A 23525-nucleotide genomic window follows, 5' to 3' on the forward strand; every position below is an offset into this window, starting at 1 on the left:
CTAAATGCCTGGATGGGAAGCCTCTTAAGCAGGGGTTGTTTTGTAGAAAAATAGGTGGCAGAGCTCATTAGCATAACTCATTAGCATATGCCACACGCACCCCCCCCCCAGACATAAACAACCTGATGCAAGAAAGGAGAGCCCTTAGCAAGTGAGGCCTGATTGGGCTGGCTAGAGATCCAGCCAGACCAAGCAGATCTTGCTCGCCTAAGGCTCTCCTGGGCCGCCACCCCCCCAGTCAAAAGGCCAGCAAGCCATCCACTGCCCATGAGAAGTGGAGAAAGGGTGGCGTGGGCTTCTCCAGGGGTTAATGAGGGCTGCTGGGGGTGTGGCAAAGCCCCTGGTGGCTGGCTGGCTGCCCACTCTTCTAATCCAGGGATTGTTATACAGATGCACCTACTATTCAAAGAACAAGGTAGGTGGGGAGGAGGAGGGGGAACCCTCAGAAAGGTTCAGGAGCTGCACTCCTGTGAGCTCCTGCTGAATCTGAGGCCTGCTCCGAAGAACCCTGGAGACACCATCTTGAGTTTCATGGAGTCAGTGGTCATCACTAGACTAGGACACACTCTGATATCAGAGTGATTAGACTTTTTCCAGACTAGCTATTCCAATGAGCTACTCCGGACCCTCCCACACTTTAGGTGTACTCAGTGGAATGCTTTTTGAAATGGAGATCTCTTTGTAATAACTCCAGCTACTTCTGAAAGTATTTTCAGATTCACAAAAGGCTGGACAGATGGGGGGGGGGGGGACGACTACTGCTTGAAAAACACAAATCCGAACCTGCCTGTGTGCACGGAACCACTCACCCAAATTTCAAGCTTGGAAGGCAAGGAAAATTTACCTTTCTCTTCTCAGCCAAGCTAAGCTGGGGTTTGCCCAAGACATAGGAGAGCTTTGTAAGAGCCGCTTCAGGTGTCATATCCGCTCCTGGAATTACTCCTGCATCCATGAGCGTCTTGAGTCATCAATGGAGAAAAACAAACAAGCACATACACAGAGTTAAGTTAATAAACTGTTCAAATGCATCTTCGTAGGCGGCTATGTTTGTTTTAGTCTGTTTTTAAAATTTATTTTTTAAAATTTTTTAAAAATCAGCTAGAGCTGTTTAATTGACTTATCTTGGAACGTGGCTTGATGCCTATGCCCCTCCAATGGAAGGATGAGAATTAATTCTGCTTACCTTCTTCACATTTCACATTCTTGAGCTGTAAAAACTAACTAAGAAATTCTGGGCATGGAGAGTTCTACACCAGAAAGGTGTGGATCATTTCATTTCATTTTTTCATTTTATTTGATTTATATCCCGCCCTACCCCACCAAAGCGGGCTCAGGGCGGCTCACAACATAAAAATTCTAACAATAAAATTCAAGAATTAAAATACAATAATAATTTACATAATTAAAACAACTAATATATCAATCAGTCTCAGTGTGCTATCTTATAGTCTTCTGTCAGAATATTTCAATATTTCAATGTTTCAGTGCCGGTCAGTTATAAGTCAACCAGAAGAGGACTGTCTTATAGGCCCTGCGGAACTGTCCAATGTCTCGCAGGGCCCTGACCTCTTCCGGTAACTGGTTCCACCAGCAAGGGGCTGTGATCGAGAAGGCCCTGTCCCTAGTTGACTTCAACTGGGCCTCCTTTGGCCCGGGGATTACAAGCAGATTTCTAGAGCCGGATCGCAGCACTCTCTGGGGAGCATATGGGAAGAGACGGTCCCTAAGGTAGGCAGGTCCTAGGCCATACAGGCAAACAGCTATAGCACATGGAATCATAGAGCTGGAAGGGACCTCCAGAGTCATTTAGTCCAACTCCCTGCACACTGCAGGAAATTAACAAATACCTCCTGCCCACACCCCCAGTGACCCCTGCTCCAGGCCCAGTAGGTGGGGGGGGGAACCTCTTCAATATCCCTCAGAAAACTAGCCTGGAGAAAGATTACTGCCTGACCCCAAAGTGGCAAGCAGCATGGGTAGCATGTTTTATTTTATTTACTTTTCATTACTCTACCTTTCTTTCAAGGAGGTCAAAGCAGCAGCATACTTGCCCCTCTCCTTTTAGATCAAAGTGAAAACATGAGACTGGCCCACAGGTATCCAGGTGAACATATCAGAGGAGGAATCTAATGCCAAACTGGGAGAGTTAGTTTGGTGTAGTGGTTAAGTATGCGGACTCTTATGTGGGAGAACCAGGTTTGATTCCCCACTTCTCCACTTGCAGCTGCTAGAATGGCCTTGGGTTAGCCATAGCTCTCGTAGGAGTTGTCCTTGAAAGGGCAGCTGCTGTGAGAGCCTCACAGGGTGTCTGTTGTGGGGGGGAGAAGATATAGGACATTGTAAGCCGCTGAGTCTCTGATTCAGAGACAAGGGCGGGGTATAAATCTGCAGTCGTCATCATCTTAGCATAAAACTCTAACCCAGTGATCTCCAACATGGTACTCCTGGGCACGATGGTGCCTGCCAATGCCCACTGCCTTCTTCCTCGAAGGATCTCTGGCCCAAAGCATACTATTGTCATTTACTGATGCTCACAGACCAATTGATCATAAGGATATAAATGATGGCCCAAAGCAAAGAGCCGATTCTACCTTTACATCTTTGGTGCAGTTTCAAGATAGTAGCCATGTTAGCCTGCAGCAGAACAAAGTTTGAGCCTAGTAGCACCTTAAGGGACTAAATGAAGTTTCCAAGGCTATAAGCTTTTGTGAGTCAAAGCTCCTTTCAATAGATATAGAAGGTGCTTCTGGAAAGGCCAGGTGCCTTCAGCCAAAAGTGCCGAACAAATCATTACCATCACAAAGAGTGTACACCACATTCAGGGCTTTTTTTTTTTTAGCAGGAATACACAGAAACGCAGTTCCAGCTGGCTTGGTGTCAGGGGGTGTGGCCTAATATGCAAACGAATACTGGCTGGGCCTTTTCTACAAGAAAGCCCTGTGTGAAACAATGGTGATGTCAGGGGGCATGGCCTAATATGCAATTGTGTTCCTGCTGAGCTTTTTCTACAAAAAAAGCCCTGACCGCATTACTCCATTAAAGCCCTGGCATACGCTGAGGGCCTAATAGGCAACAAACCTGGGTTTGTTGCTGCAAAAGACACATGGGACAGCACTTGGCACGTTGGCCATGATCTCTACCACAGGAGTCCATAATTCAACTGCTTGCTCTGCTACACCTATGTAATTATTTTATTTTATTTTTTAAAATCCCTGCAATTTGAAGGCAAGGCTCTTAAACAGCAACCCTCAAACTATACATGCAACATTAGATCAGATTATAGGTAGCCTGTCCCATAGAATGATCCTATAATCTAGTACTTCCACACTTTCAAAGGGAACAACTTCAACTCATGCTGAAGATGAGCATCTGACACTGCTTGCTTCCATTCCTTTTACGTTGTTACAGGGGCAGACACAGCACGTCTTTTCCTAGAGAAAACTTAAGTGTCAACACACTTCGAGGAAAAGCCAAGCCAATAAAAAAAAGACCTATGATTAGAAAGATAGCCACATGACTCAGAGCTGACCCATTAATTAAATGAGACAGGCAAAGAGGAAATATACCTTCTCACGTCACAACAGTCCGCTGTAATGATTAGTGAGGCATGACAATTTTGCACCCAGTTTAGGAACTGTGAATTGGTGAAAATGTCTGGTTGATTTGGGGGCATAACAGCAAAACAAGGTATTAAAAACTGCAAGTTCCAAACTCAGGGCTTGACACTGTCACTTTTGGTTCCCACCCAACTCTTCTGATTGTTATGAGGGCAGGGCTGTGAATGATATTACTTCTGCCGCTCATTTTAGGCTTTCTAGATCCCAGTTCACTCATCAAACATTTGGAAGGGAAGAGTATGTGCTAGGGTTTCTTAGCCATCGTCAACACCTTGAAGACCTCTGGACATTTGTACTGGTCACACCAAAATATATATGGCAGCTTCTGAACTGCTAGTGCACATAAACACATCTGAAATATGCTCAAGGATTTCCAAAATAATGCAATTGTCATCAGGTCTTGGATATGCGTCATCATTAATAAAACCCAAGCATGTCCAGATATTGTTATGGTTATGGCAGTTGGATCAATCATCACTTTTCTTCTCATTGTTTAATTATGTTGTGTCTCTCAAAAGTTATATGGGAAGGCAAAATCTTGCAGAAGACCCTGCTGAATCAAAAGTACTAAATTTGAATCTAATGAGTTCTCTCCCTTCCAATACAAGCAGCTACATACTCTTCCTAATTCTTTGTATAAAAAATATCCACTTACACAATACTATAGGATCCTAACAGCAAACTCAACACTACATATATAGTGGGCAGCATTATCGTTTTTCTGTGAGAGTCAGTTTGGTGTAGTGGTTAAGAGTGACAGACTTTAATCTGAAGAACCAGGTTTGATTCTCCCTCTCCTACTAAACATGCTGGGCATCCTTGGGTCAGTCACAGTTGTCTCGGAGCTGTTCTCTCAAGAGCAGTTCTCTCAGAGCTCTCTCAGCCCCACCTAACTCACAGGAGTGGGGAGAGGAAAGGAAAGAGACTGTAAGCTGCTCTGAGACTCCAAGTGAAGGGCAGGGTATAAATCCAACTCTTCTTTTTTGTTTTCTTACCTTTCCTGTGGCGTAGACTAAAGACACAGATCCTCGCAAACACTGGGTGCAGTTCAGGATCACTACATTGCGATCGGTTGCCTTCTTAAACTCCTCTAGTAAATCTGGGCGGTTATTGGGGGCATTCCCACTTCCATAGGTTTCAAGTACAACCCCCTCCACTGGACTCTGAAGAAATGCCTTTACCTGCATGAGAGGAAAATATGGTAACAAGTACACCTTTCAAAATACACCTTTTTCCAGTATTCAAACACACACCCTACCCTACAAACCCTAAGCCCCTCTCACTGGAATTAATACATGCCCTTTCACCGCTTATCCCAATTTTCACCTCCCTTCCTTTGCTTTATGCAGGGCTGGTGCATGGGAGTAGGCAAAGCAGGCAGTCACCTAGGGTGCCACCTGGCTTAGGGGGCACCACTGGGTGCCCCCTCCCTTATGCATGACTCTGGCTCCTGACTGCTGTCACCTTGTCCTTTCCCATCACCAAGCTGCCCTCAACAAAGCCAAGCCACCCCATTCTCCCCAATGTGTGACTTGGCCTCCCACCTCATCCTATCCTGCCACCCTCCTTCCTAACATGGCCAGCAAGCACTTATTCTCAAAAAAAAAATTATAACATCACTTTTTTAAAAAAAAATTAAAAATCAGTAAATTAAAAATGTGAAAAGTTTCAAGTTTGGTGCTCTTCAATTTCCCTATATTTTTAAAAATTGGGGAGGGGGGGTGCAAGTGGGTGGTTCACCTAGGGTGCCAGAAAGCCTAGCACTGGCCCTGGCTTTATGGTCTCCTCTGTGTGATCTACTAACCTGTATATGTAACCTATCACTAGATTCAGGCACTGTACCAGAAGATGGAGAAAAACAAATGTTACAGCAATTTTTACAAAGGGATCCAGAGGGGAGCCAGGAAATTACAGGCCAGTCAGCATAACAGTTGTCCCAGGCATATTAGTAGAAACTGTAATCAAAGACTGAATTGTCAGATACATAAAGGGACAAGCCTACTGAGGGAAAATCAGCATGGTTTCTGCAAAAGGAAGTCCTGCTTCACCGATCTTTTGGAGTTCTTTGAGAAACTAAACAAGCATGTAGACAAGGGTGACCCAGTAGACATTATATATTTAGGACTTTCAAAAGGCTTTTGACAAAGTACCTCAACCAAAGACTCCTGAGTAAATGTAGCAGTCATGGGACAAGAGGACGGGCAAAAAGTAGCTATCAATGGACAGTTCTCACAATGCAGTGAAATAAGCAGTGGGGTCCCACAAAGATTTTGTTTTGGGGCCAGTACTTTTTAGATTACTCATAAATGATCTGGAACTAGGGGTGAGTAGTGTAGTGGCCAAGTTTGCAGATGACACAAAATTATTCAGGGTGGTGAAAACCAAGGTTGAGCATGAACAGCTCCAAGAACAACACTGGGTTAGTAGGCGACAATGTGGCAAATGAATTTCAGTGTTGGTAAGTGTAAGGTAATGTATGTCTGGACAAGAACTTTAAGAGACTATGATTTGGAAATGTTTAAAAGGGAGTGGAAGAAATTTAGAGGATATATAGAAAAAGAGTGGAATCTAAAAGGACATTGGACAATTTTTTAATAATGAGTATAAGAAAAGGGAGAAATTGAACTTTGATTGGTTAAGGGTACCTTTATAAGTGAACTCAAGTATATAACTTCAGCGGGAGTCTAGTAACGGAGGGAGGGGGGATTAGAAAATATCATATGGGTTAGGGATAGTAATGACATAAACAGATATTGTCACCATATGTTATCAATAAATTGTTTAAAAAAAAACAAACAAGGTTGAGCATGAACAGCTCCAAGAACAACACTGGGTTAGTAGGCGACAATGTGGCAAATGAATTTCCGTGTTGGTAAGTGTAAGGTAATGTCTGTCTGGACAAAACCAGGGCTCACTCTGTAGCAGGAGCTCCTTTGCATATCAGGCCACACACCCCTGATGTAGCCGATCCTCCAGCAGCTTACGGTAGGTCTTGTAAGAAGAGCCCTGTAAGCTCCAGGAAGATTGGCTACATCAGAGGTGTGTGGCCTAATACGCAAAGGAGCTCCTGCTACAAAGTAAGCCCTGGACGAAAGTATAGGCTAACAAGGTTTGAACTTGCTGAGACAGAGAAGCGAAAAGGTCTTGGGGCAGTTCAATCAAAGGGTCAACCCAGTCGATGGCAGCAGTGAAAAAGGCAAACTCTATGTTTGGGATTATTAGGAAAGGAATTGAGAATGAAACAGCCATTGTAATGCCCCTATATAAATCTATGGCGTGGCCTCTTTTGGAATACTGTGTACAGTTCTGCTCACCGTATCTCAAAAAAGGCACTGGAGAGCTGGAGAAAGTACAAAGGAGGGTGTGGAAGATAATTAGGGATCTGGGAGATTGAGATTCGCATCCCTACTCTCCTACAGAAGTTGTGTATGAAGAGGGTTCACTGGATGCCCTTGAGATCTAGTACTTTGGGAGAGGGAGAAAAAGTTCTCTTTGTCAACTGTCTCCACCCCACGCATCATTTTTATAAATGTTAAATACTGGGTTTGATGCAGTAGAGTTCAATCAAGAACATGCTTTATTGGTAACTACATACTAAGACAAAATGGCAGGGCCACAGCCCCACTTATATACATGCAAACAAAACACACACACACAAACTGATTCCCATGCTAAATCAAGGCAGTCAAGTTTCACGCCAAGACTGCACATTGGTTACTGCTTAGTGTTCAAATCAATCAAGAGTCTCTAGCGTTTCCCACTGCTGCCCGGGTGCACGCAAAAGCTTCCCACCAAACATAAAGTCCCGTACATAGCAACAAACCTCTACATATGAACATATGAAGCTGCCTTATACCAAATCAAAGTCAGTATTGTCTACTCAGACTGGCAGCAGCTCTCCAGAGTCTCACACTTACTTGCCTGGGCCCTTTTTAGTTGGAGATGCCGGGGATTGAAACTGGGACCTTCTGCTTACCAAGCAGATGCTCTACCACTGAGCCACCATCCGTCCCTCTACCACATCCCCTCTGACTTGTATCTTTTCTAAATGGAAAAGTCCCAGACTTTTCAGACTTTCCTCATAGGGAAGGTGCTCCCGCCCTCAAATCATCTTGGTTGTCCTCTTCACATCCCTCAAGCTTCTATAGGACAGGGGGGATTCGATCCTAGTCTCCCTTTTCCTAGTCCAACTACTACAAGCTGGCTCTCATATTAGAGATAATGAGCCACTTTGGCAGAAAAATGTTTTCTTGTACGCTGGAGGAAAAAACACCATAAATGCTGAAGGAATCCTACAACTGATAAACAATAACTATCTTAAAGTATATCCTGTCACAGAAAATTGGTTTCTCTTATGCATTTTTTAAAAAGAAATCACCATTTTAGGAAGAAGCCGGCTCTCAAAAGATTTGAAAAGGATATTTGTGGTCTTGCTGACCAAATGCAGCTTCGTTCGTTCTCAGGGTCAATCCAGAAAGTATGGATAATCAAAAGCATGCCTTTGAACAGAGTAATAATGCTAATAACACTGCAAACAAGGAAACGGATAACAGGGTGCTCGGATATTTTACAAAAAGTAATACAAAATTACTTTTCTGTAATGGGGAAGCGAGTAATGCTAGTGTGTATATATAGTATTTGCCTGATTCAATCCCTCAGGATGGGATATATATACCGTATATACATACACATAAAAATTCACAGGGGAAAAGCATACCAAAGAGAGATCAGCTAGCCTAGGATAGAAAAGTGGACAGTCCCGATGGTTCACAAATGGACAAAATGTGTGCATTTTGATTATAATGACACAGGCCTCGCTTTGTAGCAGGAGCTACTTTGCATATTAGGCTACACACCCATGATGCAGCCAATCCTCCAAGAGCTTACAGGGCTCTTAGTACATTTTTTTTAAATGTACTAAGGGCTCTAAGTACAGGGCCTACTGTAAGCTCTTGGAGGACTGGCTACATTAGGGGTGTGTGGCCTAATATGCAAAGGAGGTCCTGCTACAAAGTGAGTCCTGATAATAAGAACATAAGAGAAGCCATGTTGGATCAGGCCAATGGCCCATCCAGTCCAACACTCTGTGTCACACAGTGGCCAAAAAAATTATATATATATAATGCTCTCTCTCAGAGTTCTCTGAAATGATAATGAGAGCGAGGACACCAAGGCCACGGCTTCAGGACACACAGAGGTAACTTAATATTAAAACTGGCTATTAACTAGGATATCACTTTAGGGTTGCCAAGTACCTTGAAGCTCCTGGTGAGGGACTGTCCTCTTGCATGCACCAGCACGCACGGCGCAATGATGTCACCCAGAAGTGACATCGTCATACCATAGAGTTTTGCCTCCAAATGGCTAGAGTGTCTGGGAAAACCATAGCATTCTCCCAGAAATGCCTAGAGTGGTCGCCGCGCAACGTCACCAGCAGGATGACATCACTTCCGGGTAGGCCGATGGATTGGGAACCTCCCAGGCAGGGGAAGCCCCGCCCGGACCGGGGGCTTGGCAGCCCTGTAACACTTGGAACAACAGAGTAGAAACAGACCTGGTAGGCCTTCTGATCACAATCTTTTTCTTGCAGCTATAGAACTATTAAGATCCAATAATTAAAAAGCATATGCCAGTGAATTCAGCATGAGAGAGAAGATGGATTCAGAAGATAACTGGGTGGTATGAAGGCAGGCCATGTTTCTGCCTTCCCAGGAAGCAGGCTGCAACAAGGAAAGGGGCTGTGGCTCAGTGACAGAGCATCTGCTTGGCGTGAGGAAGGCCCCAGGTTCAATTCCCAGCACCCCTGATGTTAAAAGGTCCAGGAAGTAGGTGATGGGAAAGACCTCTGCTTGAGAATCTGGAGAGCCGCTGCCAATATGAGTAGACAATACTGACTGTGATGGACCGAGGGTCTGATTCAGTAAAAGGCAGCTTCACGTGTGTTCCAGTGTACTCAAGATTAAGCAACTGGTCAGAGAATGAGCACCTGTGTTTGTTTGTTTATCTATTTATTTATTTACTTTTGATTTATATCCCGCCCATTCCAAAATGGACTCAGGGTGGCTGACTGTCATAATAAAACCAACAATCTCAATTAAAGGTATAAAATGATAAAACATAAACAATTTACAATTTAAAACAAAATATTAGTGCTATACAGAATCTTAAAACATAGGCGGATCAGATTATATTAGATTTTCTATTAATTTATTGGTGGTCCTTCTGGTGGAATTGCCCAGCAGCATAGAAGCGGCAGCCTTCTCCCAAGAGTTACTATAGGCCTGTTTAAAAAGTTCGGTTTTACAAACCCTGTGGAATTGGAAGAGATCCCGCAGAGCTCTTATGGCCTCAGGGGGAGCATTCCACAGCATTGGTGCTGCCACCAAGACGGCCCTGGCCTGTGTAGAGCCTAGTCTGGCCTCCCTTGGTCCAGGGATGGACAACAGATTTTGAGTTCCCGAATGCAGTGCTCTCTGGGGAACATATGGGGAAAGGCGGTCCCTTAGATAGACAGGTCCTCGACCATTCAGGATTTTTTTTTTGATGGTGGTGGAGAAGCAATCTCCCTCCCTGACCTTCCCAGAATAATGCAGATAATGGCTGGATTTTCACATGAGGAAGGACACCTTGCGAGAATTTGGGAAAGCTAATAGATCACATATGGCTTGATACGCTGGTTTTACCAAGACACAGGAAGTAAGGCGGGTGAGATGAATTAGGCTCTTTAGCTCTCTTTTCAGGCAACTGCGCTGCCACTTCTTCGATCTCATGGATCAATATCTCGTCCCTTTCTGACATGGCGGGACAAAATAATTTCATTCCCTCATCCCAAAGTTTATCCTACTGGAACTGCAAAAATCTGGATGGCTGTTGCCACCTCCACCTCAATTATGCTGTTAGAGAAGAGTGCTTTCCTATATACATATTATTATGGGATTGCTGACTAAAAATAACTCACACAAAGGCGCTGTGGGAGCGGCTCAGCAATACCAGTGTCTTTCCTTGCTGCTATATGTAATCTGCCCTCCCACACTCTGGTGTCATCACAAGTTTTCCTTCTCAAGAAGCTTCTAGAAACTCAGGCAAGGAAAACTTACCGCAGCAGTGGTGATCCCTGGGAAGATTCGCAGCAGCCCCACATTGCTGTTCATGTTGGTGTGGACCTCAAACTTCTTGGTGGTATTCGCCCTCCACACTGTTTCCCAGTTAACTGTTGACATAACAAAGAAAACACAACATGCTCCATTTTATGGCCGTTCCTGACAAACCTGGCTTATTTATTTATTTTTATTCCGCCCTCTCCACAAGCAGGCTCAGGGCAAACCACAACTATATATAACAATAGGAGCGCAACAATTCAGTAATTAAAACAGTGGAAAGCAGTAAAATTAAATCAGGTAGAGCTATCAGTTAAAGTGTGATAGTCTCAAAAGCTAGAGCTGTTCAGCCACTAAAAATGCATTTTTTCTCCCTCTGAAGCCTGGGGCATAAATTCTTCCAGGCCAAGCAATGAAGGATATCCAGGAGGCCCCAGTGCATGCATCTCCTACAAGTAACAGCCGCCAGGGGTGACTTGGTATAGATTAGGGCCACACCACAGGGGAGAAGTTATTAACTATCTCCCTTGAGCTGTTTCCCCAGCTGAACCTGATACTTCCTCCCTCCCCCACCTAAGCCCCAGCGGTTTTCAGGACCAGCATCATTCAGAGAACTGGCACATAGGGAAAAGTGAATAATCCTCCAGTATTGCAGCTCCTTCCTTCCTTTCGGCGTGGTGGGGGTGGGGGGTGTAGTAGCTTTTAGGCCTGAATTATACATTGAAGGATGTGAACATACATGCCATTGCTGTCTCTCATTTGGCCCTGGTCTTATGTGATGTCCGTCTGTGTGTGTGTTTTAAGTGCTATCAAGTCACAGCCAACTTGGGGAGGGGCTGTGGCTCGGTGGAAGAGCCTCTGCTTTGCATGCAGAGAAGGTCCCAGGTTCAAGCCCCGGCATGCCTACTTCAATGGATCTGGAAGACCTTCCACCTAGGATCTCAGAGAGCTGTTGCCAGTCAGAGTAGACAGTAGGAACATAAGAGAAGCCACGGATCAGGCCAATGGCCCATCCAGTCCAACACTCTGTGTCACACAGTGGCCAAAAATTTATATATATATATATACATACACACACACATATATATACACACTGTGGCTAATAGCCACTGATGGACCTCTGCTCCATATTTTTATCTAACCCCCTCTTGAAGCTGGCTATGCTTGTAGCCACCACCACCTCCTGTGGCAGTACTGACCTTGATAGACCAAAGGTCTGAATCACTATAAAGCGTTATCATCGGCATGTGTTTAACTTACGATGGTTTACCTTTGCCTTTCAGGGCACAGTGACTTCTTTGGTGGTCTCCCATCCAAATACTAACCAGGGCCGACCCTGCTTAACTTCCAAGATCTGATGAGATCCTGCAAGCTTGGGCCAACCAGGTCAGGGCATGACCTCTTTGCAATCCCGAAAGCTGCTCCTAACGTTCAGGAGGCTCTCAGGATCAGTGTGGGCTTCAAGAAGAAGAAGAAGACTGCAGATTTATACCCCACCCTTCTCTCTGAATCAGAGACTCAGAGCGGCTTAAAATCTCCTACATTTCTCCCCCCACAACAGACACCCTGTGAGGTGGGTGGGGCTGAGAGGGCTCTCACAGCAGCTGCCCTTTCAAGGACAACTCCTACAAGAGCTATGGCTAACCCAAGGCCATTCCAGCAGGTGCAAGTGGAGGAGTGGGGGAATCAAACCCGGTTCTCCCAGATAAGAGTCCGTGCACTTAAACACTACACCAAAATGGCTCTTCACCAAAGAGGGGGCTGCAGGACAATTTGCCAATTCTAGTGTCCCCCCCCCCCCCTTCTAAGCAGAAGTGCCATCTGATCACATCCAGACTTGGATCCAATCCAATGGGGGCAGCATTCACTCCTGTGGGAATATAATAAGCTGCTGAATGTCAACCCGGGCTGTACTCCTCTGCAGTGATAAGCCACAGTACTTGGCTATGTCACTGATGGCTGCAAATGAAGCATATGGCTTGCAGTTTTGGGGCTTTTAGCACTAGAATGGCATGAAGGTGCTCCAGTGTATAAAAATGCATTGGTATTTTTGACTTCCTTTGACTTAACAAGGGCAACTCTATTAACATGCGCCTTCGGGGGAAGAGGGAAAACCTTCAGCGAAGCCACCTTGCCGGGGCGTCAACGTGACACGCATTTCCCACATGTTTCAAAGACAGCTGTTGTTACTCTTACCACTAATCATCTCTGGAGTTTATAATGCAGTTACTAGCGATTAAATAAAATGGCAATGATTCAATTAAGTATGATTATACGTTTCGAACCAGATGCCGGCAGTTTAACTAATATTCACTCTCGAGTTCCATTACTAAATGCCAAATCATTCGTTATTAATTCTGGGGGGGAGCACTATCCACGCACGGCAGGCAACAGCGTGTAAATAAAATCCGGAAAGGCTGGGAGGATTGCTGCATCCGGGACAATGCGGGCGCATGCCAACCCGTCCGTGGCGCAATTCGTTTTCATCCGAACAACTGTGGGAATGCACAAAAAACAGTCTGGCTGAGGAGGAGTCTGGAAAAGCAAGAGCTCTCTTTGTGCTGTTGTAATTGTTAAGTTTTACAGGGCGCTGTTAATGGGTGCATGCGCCGCTCATGCCTACATAGCTTGGAAGCATCCGTCGTACTTGGAATGCAGCCCCGAGGTCAGAAATCGCCTGGGCTGAAGTTAGCAGGATGTGCTTCCAAGGTAGATCCCCTTTGGGATCAAGTATTGCTCTTTGAACATAAAAACAGCCCTGCTGGATCAGACGAATGGTCCATCTAGTCCAGCATCCTGTCTCATACACTGAACAACCAAATGCATCAAAAGGACCACAGCTGGACACAGAGTGGTCTCCCCCCGCCACGCTACCCCCCACCCAGCAACTGGCATTCAGAGTTCATTGGTACATACAGTTTACCTTATTAGTACTGACCCTATTCTGATGAACATACACATGTTCTCAAGCAGAAATGTGCCTTTACATTATGAAAAAGAGGACACCACTCCTACATAGGACCACGAAGCTCGACGTGCCACTGTGTTCGTGCAACAGGGAGATGCAGCCAATCTTGGTTCAGATAGTGCAGCTGAATAATAGCCAGTTTGGTGTAGTGGTTAAGTGTGCAGATTCTTATCTGGGAAAACCGCAAGCTCCTCCACTTGCAGCTGCTGGAATGGCCTTGGGTATGCCATAACTCTCATAGTGCGTTTTCGCACTGACCTTAATCGGCAGCGACGTCCCTCTTCACCGCCCAGGATCTGCGCGGATTTCGCACCCATTGCTGCAGAGCACCCGGAAGAGCCGCAAAATCCCGCGGCTTTTGCGGCACAAATGGAAACCGCCAAAAACCAGTTTCCATTTGCGCCGCAAAAGCCGCGGGACTTTGCGGCTCTTCCGGGTGCTCCGCAGCAATTGGTGCGAAATCCGCGCAGATCCTGTGCGGTGAAGAGGGACGTCGCTGCCGATTAAGGTCAGTGTGAAAACGCCCATAGAGCTGTCCTTGAAAGGGCAGCTTCTGGGAAAGCCCCACCTACCGCACAGGGTGTCTGTTGTGGGGGAGGAAGATAAAGGAGACTGTAAGCCGCTCTGAGAGTCTGAGATTCTGAGTGAAAGGTGGGGTAAAAATCCAAGTCTGGTGTCTTCCAAGTCACCAGACATGTTATTTAGAACATTTTTATGCCCCCTTTCCACCCCAACAGGGTACCCCATGTGTTTATCACATCTACACTTTACAGGTGGGGCCTTACAAAAACCTCACAGGCATACTTATGAATCCTAACTTGTGAAACAATTTTGTGTGTATCTACCACACTTTCACCAGGCCCATCCTCCAAAGAATTCAGAGTGGTTACATGGTTCTCCTTTCCTCCATTTTATGTTCACAACTCCAGGAGATGGATTAGGCTGAGAGGTCGTATCTGGTCCAATGTCATCCTTAAGCAGGGATTCAAATCTTCATTCCCCACCCCCCACCCCAAAACACACCATTCCTAGGTCAGCACCGATGTTCCCTCTAAGCTGCAGAGACTTCTGAGAAAAAATTCTACTTTGTGAGCTGCTGGCATTAAAGTTGTGAGCTACTGCATAAATTAGTGTTCTCTGGAGTCATCTTTCCTGAGCAAAGACAAAAATGTGTGAGGTGGAGGCTAAAAATCTGTGAGCTAGCTCACGCTAACTCAGCTTAGAGGGAACACTCATCAGCACTCTAACCACAACATGCTGTAGCCCATATGTCTGTGGCTTGTTTGCCTCTGCATTTGTACCACCGCATGGGATGAAAGAACAGTGGTTCCCAGTCTTTTCGCTAAGGTGACCCACAAGCCCTGCTGTGGGAACCAACTTAGAAAACAAACAAACACAGCACACGCACATTAAGACAACTGCAAGAGCCCGTGACCCACTTTCACTGGCGTCATGACCCACAGGTTGGGAAACTGTGTTAGGACATAAGAGAAGCACAGCTGGATTTGATGCAAGAGATATGTAACTCCTGTAGCCTATGCCAGCCACATGGCTCCAAAAAGCCCATAAGCAAGGAATGAAGGCAACAGCCCCACTCCCCGATGTTGCATCCCATTGCCACGGTAAGTATTCTTTGGAATGTGATTGCAAGGTAAGTTTGCCATTTGGATAGCTGGTAGCAAGCTATCCCCTATTCTCGATAAATTGGAGAACAGGAGGAAAAATGGGGAGGAAATGGTGTTGATGGTGATGTTGTAGTACATGGGTCCCTGACCGTTTTGAGCTTGTGGACACCTTTGGAATGCTGATACAGCATGGTGGCTGCAGTCACAAAATGGCTGCCACGGCTTATCTTCAGTCACACAGTGAAGATCTTTGTGCAACTGTTGCCAAAGCAAAGTTTTAAAAAAATCTGCACAGCCAATCAAATCTCCAATGGCCAATCAGAAGTCTTTCTGGGCAAAAGCCCCATCTGGCCCCACCCACTTGCTAAAAACACTTGGCGGGCACCAGGAAAAGTATCGATGGGTCCCATGGCACCAACAGACACTGTGTTGGGGACACCCTGCTCTAGGAATTTTGCCTAGTCTTTATGGTTTTTGCCACAGAAATTAGTGGAAATTCCTAGAGTGCCACCCAGAAGTGACATCACACCCTCCTGCAATCATCACAGCTGAATACTGCCCACAGGTACCTCTACTGATAGGCAGTCCAAATTCCCCTTGTGAATCCCACATTCTGTGACCCAGTTATGATCTTTCTAAAAATTGCTTTGAGACACAGGAACATTTCCTTTATAACAAAAGAGATATTTAAGTCAAATATCAGCTACCCCTGCTTCCACAGTAGTATCATGCTAATTTTTCTTGGGACTGCAAAAAATCAAAAATAACACTAGGCCAGATGAAATCCCTTTCTCCATGTCAATGTAAGGAGACTTGGAAGAAGAAGATGACTGCAGATTTATACCCCACCTTTCTCTCTGAATCAGAGTCTCAGAGCAGTTTACAATCTCCTTTATCTTCTTCCCCCACAACAAACACCCTGCGAGGCGGGTGGGGCTGAGAGAGCTCTCATAGCAGCTGCCCTTTCAAGGACAACCTCTGTGAGAGTTATGGCTGACCCAAGGCCATGCTAGCAGCTGCAAGTGGAGGAGTGGGGAATCAAACCCGGCTCTTCCAGATAAGAGTCTGCACACTTAACCACTACACCAAACTGGCTCCCTGATGGAATTGGGATGGAAAGTACTCTTCAACGTTCAGAAGCCTTCTAGCAACACCCCTTTTATAATTCTTTCTCATTTGTTTTCCAAATAAAACCAGGGAAACGTATTAAGGGAACAGAATTAATGATGGGATATAAATTATACATATATTATTTGCATAATCACAGGAGAGATTTTGGCAGGCTAAAATAAGGCTTAGGAACAACTGGCACAACCCCTCCTCTCTCAAACACAGAGCGATAGGCTAAAATCATATGACGGTGATTGCATAAGGCCCTGCCATGGGATCCAAGCAATCATATCAGAAGGGGAAAATTACTATCAGAGATGCTGGAATGCATTCGCTACAACCTGCACCTATAAACTGGGGGAGGATACAAGGAGACGCCACTCGTCTCCCCAAGCCTTGCATGTACTAAGATTACGGAGGCAAGCCTAAGCAGGTCGACTCAGAAATCAGTACCATTTTATTCTGTGGTGGTTATTTCCAGGAAACTATTCTTAAGATTAGAGCCCCGTGGCACAGAGTGCTAAGCTGCAGTACTGCAGTCCAAGCTCTGCTCACCACCTGAGTTCGATCCCAGCGTGGCTCTGAGGGTATTATGAAGGAAGGGAAAATGAAGTTGGTAAGGTGCTTTTATAAGGTGGAGTGGTAAACACAGACTGGTTTAAGACAAATTCATAGAAGACTGGTCTATGATAAATTCATAGAGGATTGGTCCATCAGTGGCTACTAGCTGTGGAAGCTAATATCAGGAAAAGGCCTTGTCTTCTATGTGCTGTGATTGGCCTTTCAGAATAACCGGTTGGCCACCGTGTGAGACAGGATGCTGGATTAGATGGATCACTAGTCTGATTCGGAGGGGCCCTTCTTGCATTTTTACTCACTGGGGAGACAGTCAGGGAATAAATATCCAAATAAATAAATATAAGCATGGTTTCATTGATGAGTATGCAAAACTCTGATTAGCTTTCATGTTATACGACAAAAGGCTGAATGAGGAGTAACCCTGACGCCCTGTGCGAGTAGTCGCTTGAGTTATCAGACTAAGACCTGCGAATGCCAGGTTCAAATTCCTACTCAGCCATGAAGTTCAATGGCTGGCTTTGGGCCACCCACTTTCTTTCACCCTAGCCTACCTCATAAGGTTATTATTACAGAGGCAAAATGGACCAAGGAGGAACCACCTATGCCACCCTTTATTTCCTTGGTGGGAGGGGTGGGATTTAAAGAAAACACAACAGATAATAACAAATAGACAGCATATAACACAATAGATAATAACAAAAATAATTGTAGCAACAGCATTACAATTTCCAAATAAACACACACAGAGGACGAGATCGTACTGGGAATTTAGTGCAGCAGTATCCCGACTTTGAAATAGCCGGTGCTCTTTGATGCGTGCTGCGGCGATCACATAGCCCTGTGCCCTGCTGCCAGGAGAGGCACAGGCTGCACACACACAAAAGGAGCATTCAGAGTCAGTTTGGTGTAGTGGTTAAGGGTGTGGGCTCTTATCTGGGAGAACCGGTCTTGATTTCTCACTCCTCCACTTGCACCTGCTGGAATGGTCTTGGGTCAGCCATAGCTCTCGCAGGAGTTGTCCTTGAAAGGGCAGCTGCTGTGAGAACCCTCTCAGCCCCACCCACCTCACAGGGTGTCTGTTGTGGGGGGAGAAGATAAAGGAGATTGTGAGCCACCCTGAGACTCAGAGTGGAGGGCGGGATATAAATCCAATTTCTTCTTCTTTCCTCCTGTGCATGCAGGCCATGAGCATTATAGGCCCCGGCCATCCAGACAGCCAGAAAATGTGCCCTGCGTTCGCTTTAGAGATCTGCTACCGGGAAGTTCCCGGTACCTATTTAATCCAGTTCCAGCCCATCCTAAGACAAGGTAAGGACGGGCGAGACTTGGGAGGGCAGATGCGTGTGTGTAATCGCGCATATTAAATCCAGAGGGGAGGCGTGGCTAGGTCGGGCCAAATCTCCAATGTGATCGCACCCAGAATCTCACCTAGGCAACTGCTTAGATTGTAAATATTCTTAACTGGGTTTTTTCCCCCAGATGCAGTGCAACAAACCCCAAGTAACCTGTTCTGACTTGGACAGGCAGAGATTGTAAAACAGCCTGTAAGTGATGAAGGTTATTCTTTGGCATTATGCAAATCTGAACATAAATCTCACAGCAACAAACTAAGATAAGCACACAGCTGATTTCATTCAAGTGAAAGCAACCCTTCTCTCTCTCTCTCTCTCTTTCTCTCTCTCTTTCTCTCTCTCCCCCCCACCCCTCTCTCTCTTTCAAAATAAAAGTTTGGCTGCAAACCCAACATCCTTAATTTCACAGGGTAGCTGTTCTGGTCCACAGTAGAACAGCTAGATTCAAGCCCACTAGCGCCTTAGAAACCAATAAGATTTTTTGGGAAGAAGCTTCTAAAAGTACAGTGAAGGGAGCTCTTAATCTTGAAAGCGCAGACACCCCCCCCCCCCCGCAAAACCTTGTTGGTTTATAAGGTGCTACTGGACTCGAATCTAAACGTACTTAACTGAGTCCTATTCAAATCAATGGGATTTACTTCTGAGTAGACATGCTTAGGAGCACACTGAAAGAGCATCGCTAAAAAAGTTCACTATGCATGTGCGTCTCTAAACTGCTTTGAGCATATATGAACATATGGAATCATAAGAACATATGAAGCTGCCTTATACTGAATCAGACCCTCGGTTCATTGTCTACTCAGACTGGCAGCGGCTCTCCAGGGTCTCAAGCTGAGGTTTTTCACACCTATTTGCCTGGACCCTTTTGAGTTGGAGATGCCGGGGACTGAACCTGGGATCTTCCGCTTACCAAGCAGATGCTCTACCACTGAGCCACAGCCCCACTTCATGGCTCTTCAGGGTCTCAGGCTGAGGTCTTTCCCATCACCTCCTGCCTGGTCCTTTTTAACTGGAGATGCCGGGGATTGAACCTGGGACCTTCTGCATGCCAAGCAGATGCTCTACCACTGAGCCACTGCCCCTCCCTTCTTGACTCTTTCCAAATGCAGAGAAGAGATTTGCTAGCAGGAGTCTGAACACAACACATCAGGCACTGATCTCCCATTCCCTGTTTCCACTGGTCAAAAGAGGATGATGCAACAGGTAGTTCAAGTTGGCCCTGACCTGGATGGCCCAGGTGAGCCCACTCCCTTCAGATCTCGGAAGCTTAGCAGTGGCTAGTGTTTGGATAGGAGCAGGGGTGGAATTCTAGCAGGAGCTCCTTTGCATATTAGGCCACACACCCTTGATGTAGCCAATCCTCCTGGAGCTTACAGTAGGCCCTGTACAAAGAGCCCTGTAAGCTCTTGGAGCATTGGCTACATCAGGGTTTTATGGGTTAATAAAATGAGTACCCAGCTTGCTGGGGGGAGAAAGTGTAGATGACTGGGGAAGGCAATGGCAAACCACCCCGTGAAAAGTCTGCCGTAAAAACGTTGTGAAAGCAACATCACCCCAGAGTTGGAAATGACTGGTGCTTGCACAGGGAACTACCTTTACCTTTATGCAAAGGAGCTCCTGCTAGAATTCTACCCCTGGATGGGAGACCACCACTGAGGGATTCCAGGGTCATGTGACACAGAGGCAGGCAAAACCAAACCGCCTCTGAATGTCTCTTGCCATGAAAACCCTACAAGGTCAGCATGAGTCAGCTGCAACTTGGGGGGGGGGGGGGTTAAGCTGGTGCAACAGCACCAGAAGCTAAAATCCTCCTGATCCTGAGCATCAGATTGTCTCATACAGCCCTGCTACCGCCTGTTAACAAATATGAGCTGGCTCATATTTTCATCAAAACTTGGACCTGAGATGCTGTCTTTTTTTTTCTGGCCCAGCTCTCCAGGTAGAAATTAAGCACATCCTATAATAGAAAAAAATGGAGGGGAGAGTTTCACCTCCCCAGATTGGTGTAGTGGTTTGGTGTAGTGGTTAAGTGTGCGGACTCTTATCTGGGAGAACCAGCTTTGATTCTCCACTCCTCCACTTGCAGCTGCTGGAATGGCCTTGGGTCAGCCATAGCTCTGGCAGAGGTTGTCCTTGAAAGGGCAGCTGCTGTGAGAGCCCTCTCAGGCCCACCCACCTCACAGGGTGTCTGTTGTGGGGGAATAAGATAAAGGAGATTGTAAGGCGCTCTGAGTCTCTGATTCAGAGAGAAAGGCGGGGTGTAAATCTGCAATTCTTCTTCTTCTCCTTAATTTCTACATTCCAGGCCAATTTTAAAGGCCAATGTCAAAGGCAAACTCTATCTCAGGGATCCTTTCAAAAGGGATTGAGAATAAAATGGCCATTATTGTAATGCCTCTGTGGAGATCTCCGGCGTGGCCTCATTTGGAATACTGTGTACACTTCTGGTCACCTTATCTCAAAAAAGACACGGCAGAGCAAGAAAAATCCAGAGGAGGGCAACCGAGAGGATTAGGGGGTTGGAGCACCTTCCCTATGAGGAAAGGCTGAAGAGTCTGGGACTCTTCAGATTAGAAAAGAGATGACTTGGGGCGGGGGGACATGATAAAATGATGCATGGGGTAGAGAGAGTTGGCAAACAGGAACTTTTTTTCTCCTTCTCCCAAAATGCTAGAACTCAAAGGCATCCAATGAAGCTGAAAGGCAGTACGGTCAGGACAAGCAGAAGGAAATACTACTTTGCACAAGGAACGATTAAAATGTGGAATTCGCTGCCAAAGGATGGAGTGAAGGCCACAGGAATAGACGACTTACAAAGGGGATTACACAGATTCCTGGAGGATCCATCAGTGGCTTCTAGCCAAGGTGACCGAGGGGAACCTCCATATTCATAGCCACTAATCCTCTGAATCCCAGAGGCAGAGGCAACATCAGGGGGAGGCCTCGGTCTCTATGCCCTGCTGTTGGTCCTCCAGAGGCACTGGCTGGTCAGTGTGTGAGGCGGGATGCTGGATTAGACGGACTGCTGGTCTGATGCAGCAGGGCTCTTCTGATGTTCTTCTGCGCTAGCACTGACTTTTGCTTACACAAGCTGAGCAAAATGGGGAGGGCTATCCACCTGATTATACCTATTCCCCCTAGCTGAAATATTTATAGCCCCTTTTTCTCCCCGTCAGCCGGTTAACGTCAAATTAAAAACAAATCCAGTTAAAAGTGCTTCAGAGGGTGACTGCCACAGGAGGTGGTGGTGGCTACGAGCATAGATGGCTTCAAGAGGGGACTGGATAAACATATGGAGCAGACGTCCATCAGTGGCTCTTAGCCACAGCTTATTGCTGGAACTCTGTCTGGGGCAGTGAGGCTCTGTATTCTTGGTGCTTGGAGGGGAGGGGCAACAGTGGGTGGGCTTCTAGTGTCCTGGCCCCACTGGTGGACCTCCTGATGGCACTTGGGTTTTTTGGCCACTGTGTGACACAGAGTGTTGGACTGGATGGACCACTGGAGTGATTCAACGTGGCTTCTCTTATGTTCTTATGACCAAATAAGAGAATAATGTATTAGAAGAGGAGGCAGAAAAATTTTCTTCAAGGACAGCTACTTCTGAGTAATGAATTACATCCTAAGCAGCAGATCTCAAATTTTGATCGGTCCTAGAAGCAAAAAGTGAGGGTATCACAGCGATCAGCTAAGCAGCACAAAGAAAAATCCAATGAGGTAAAATCTTTTCATGAAAAAGAGAGAAGCTGATCTTTTTTGCTATCTTCTCCCAGGTCTGCAGCATCCACTAGGCCACTGGTAGCTCCCAAGCTGCCAGTCTGAGACCCCGGTGTTATCACCTGCCCTCCTTACCTATGTACGAACATGCCATCAAGCCGCAGCTGACTTATGGTGATCCCAGCAAGGGGCTTTCCAGGCAAAGAGGTGGTTAGCCATTGCCTTCCTCTGCAGAGCTTTCCTTGCTGGTCCCCCCTCCAAGTACTGACCCTGCTTAGCTTCCAGGATCTGATGCTCCCTTGCCTCCTACGCCCTCCTTAGAGTGGATAAAATTAATGCTTTAGAGCTGAGGATTGGGGAAAGGAGAGAGATTTATGGCAAGGCCTCAGAACCCGGAGAAAAATTTGTTCTAGAAATAAAATAAAATAAAATAAAATACAGAGTCGCATCCTAGTGTTTTGCTAATGGTGACACCTACATCTGGAGCGTGGAACCTTCCCCTTGCGTTGCACAAAAGTTCGTCGTGCCACAGGAATTGGAGTGGGAGGAGATAACCCGCTGAGTACGAAAGGGAAGTTTATCTGTTGGCAGGGCTTTTTTGTAGAAAAAGCCCAGCAGGAACTCATTTGCATATTAGGCCACGCCCCTGACACCAAGACAGATGGAACCGCGTTCCTGCGAGTTCCTGCTCCAGATTCCATTCGGTACACGCAAACCGCGCGCCCATTAAGGAAACCCCTGCAAAGCAAGCTGAGCCCCTGTGCAAAGGACAACCTCTCCGGAGGGAGTTGCAGTCTCACTGAACCAAGCGTGCTCTAGGAAGCAGCAGGCTTTTTGGTTAGGCAACCGACCAGAGCCACGCTTGCAGTTACAGGTTTGAACTCATTCATTTACAGGAGTGCAGCAGCTCCAAGAAGCGACACCTCCCTAAGGAGGGGTGACCGAATTCCAGGTTATGAAATCAAACCAGAAAGGCAACTTCTTGACGAGATCCATGCTCCAGACAAACAGCGACACTGGCTTCCCGCCCCTGACCCTGCGAGGCGAAAGGCAAACCAGCCCCATTACATCAGCTTGCGCTCACTTTCGTTCTGAATGTGGGGAGGCAGCCAAGAGGTGGAGAATCTCGAACCGCCTATGGGGGGAAGTCCGCGGAGGAGAAACGAGTGTTGTCTAGTGATTCAGAGTCCCCAGTAGGGGCTCAGACTGGCTGGCAACATTCTCGCCTTCTCCTTTTTAACCTCACAACAGCCCTCTCAGGCTGAGAGGGTGTGACTGGCCCAAAGTCACTCAGCAAGCTTCCATGACAGAGGAAGGATTCGAACCTGGAGTCTCCCTAGTCTGACAGTCTAACCACTATGCCATAACAGCTCCGTGTTGGTTTCGCTGCTTCCATTTGGGATATTTTTTTAACGGCTCTGGTTTATCATCCACTATATTTTTAATTCCCTTCTGATATCCAG

General features: G+C 46.2%; 1 protein-coding gene across 1 annotated transcript in view; it reads right to left on the reverse strand.

Moving 5' to 3' along the window:
- The window catches only part of LOC132589040 (60 kDa lysophospholipase-like), a 105837-nt gene that overhangs the window by 48590 nt on the left and 33722 nt on the right, over positions 1-23525 (reverse strand). The window contains exons 7-9 of the mRNA XM_060261584.1: positions 10715-10827; positions 4613-4798; positions 845-958 (exon numbers count right to left, since the gene is read on the reverse strand). Coding sequence (XP_060117567.1) covers positions 845-958; positions 4613-4798; positions 10715-10827 — 413 coding nt within the window. The remainder of the gene's footprint in view (positions 1-844; positions 959-4612; positions 4799-10714; positions 10828-23525) is intronic.

The sequence above is a fragment of the Heteronotia binoei genome, chromosome 21, assembly GCF_032191835.1.
Source record: "Heteronotia binoei isolate CCM8104 ecotype False Entrance Well chromosome 21, APGP_CSIRO_Hbin_v1, whole genome shotgun sequence".
In the NCBI taxonomy this organism is placed as follows: Eukaryota; Metazoa; Chordata; class Lepidosauria; order Squamata; family Gekkonidae; genus Heteronotia; species Heteronotia binoei.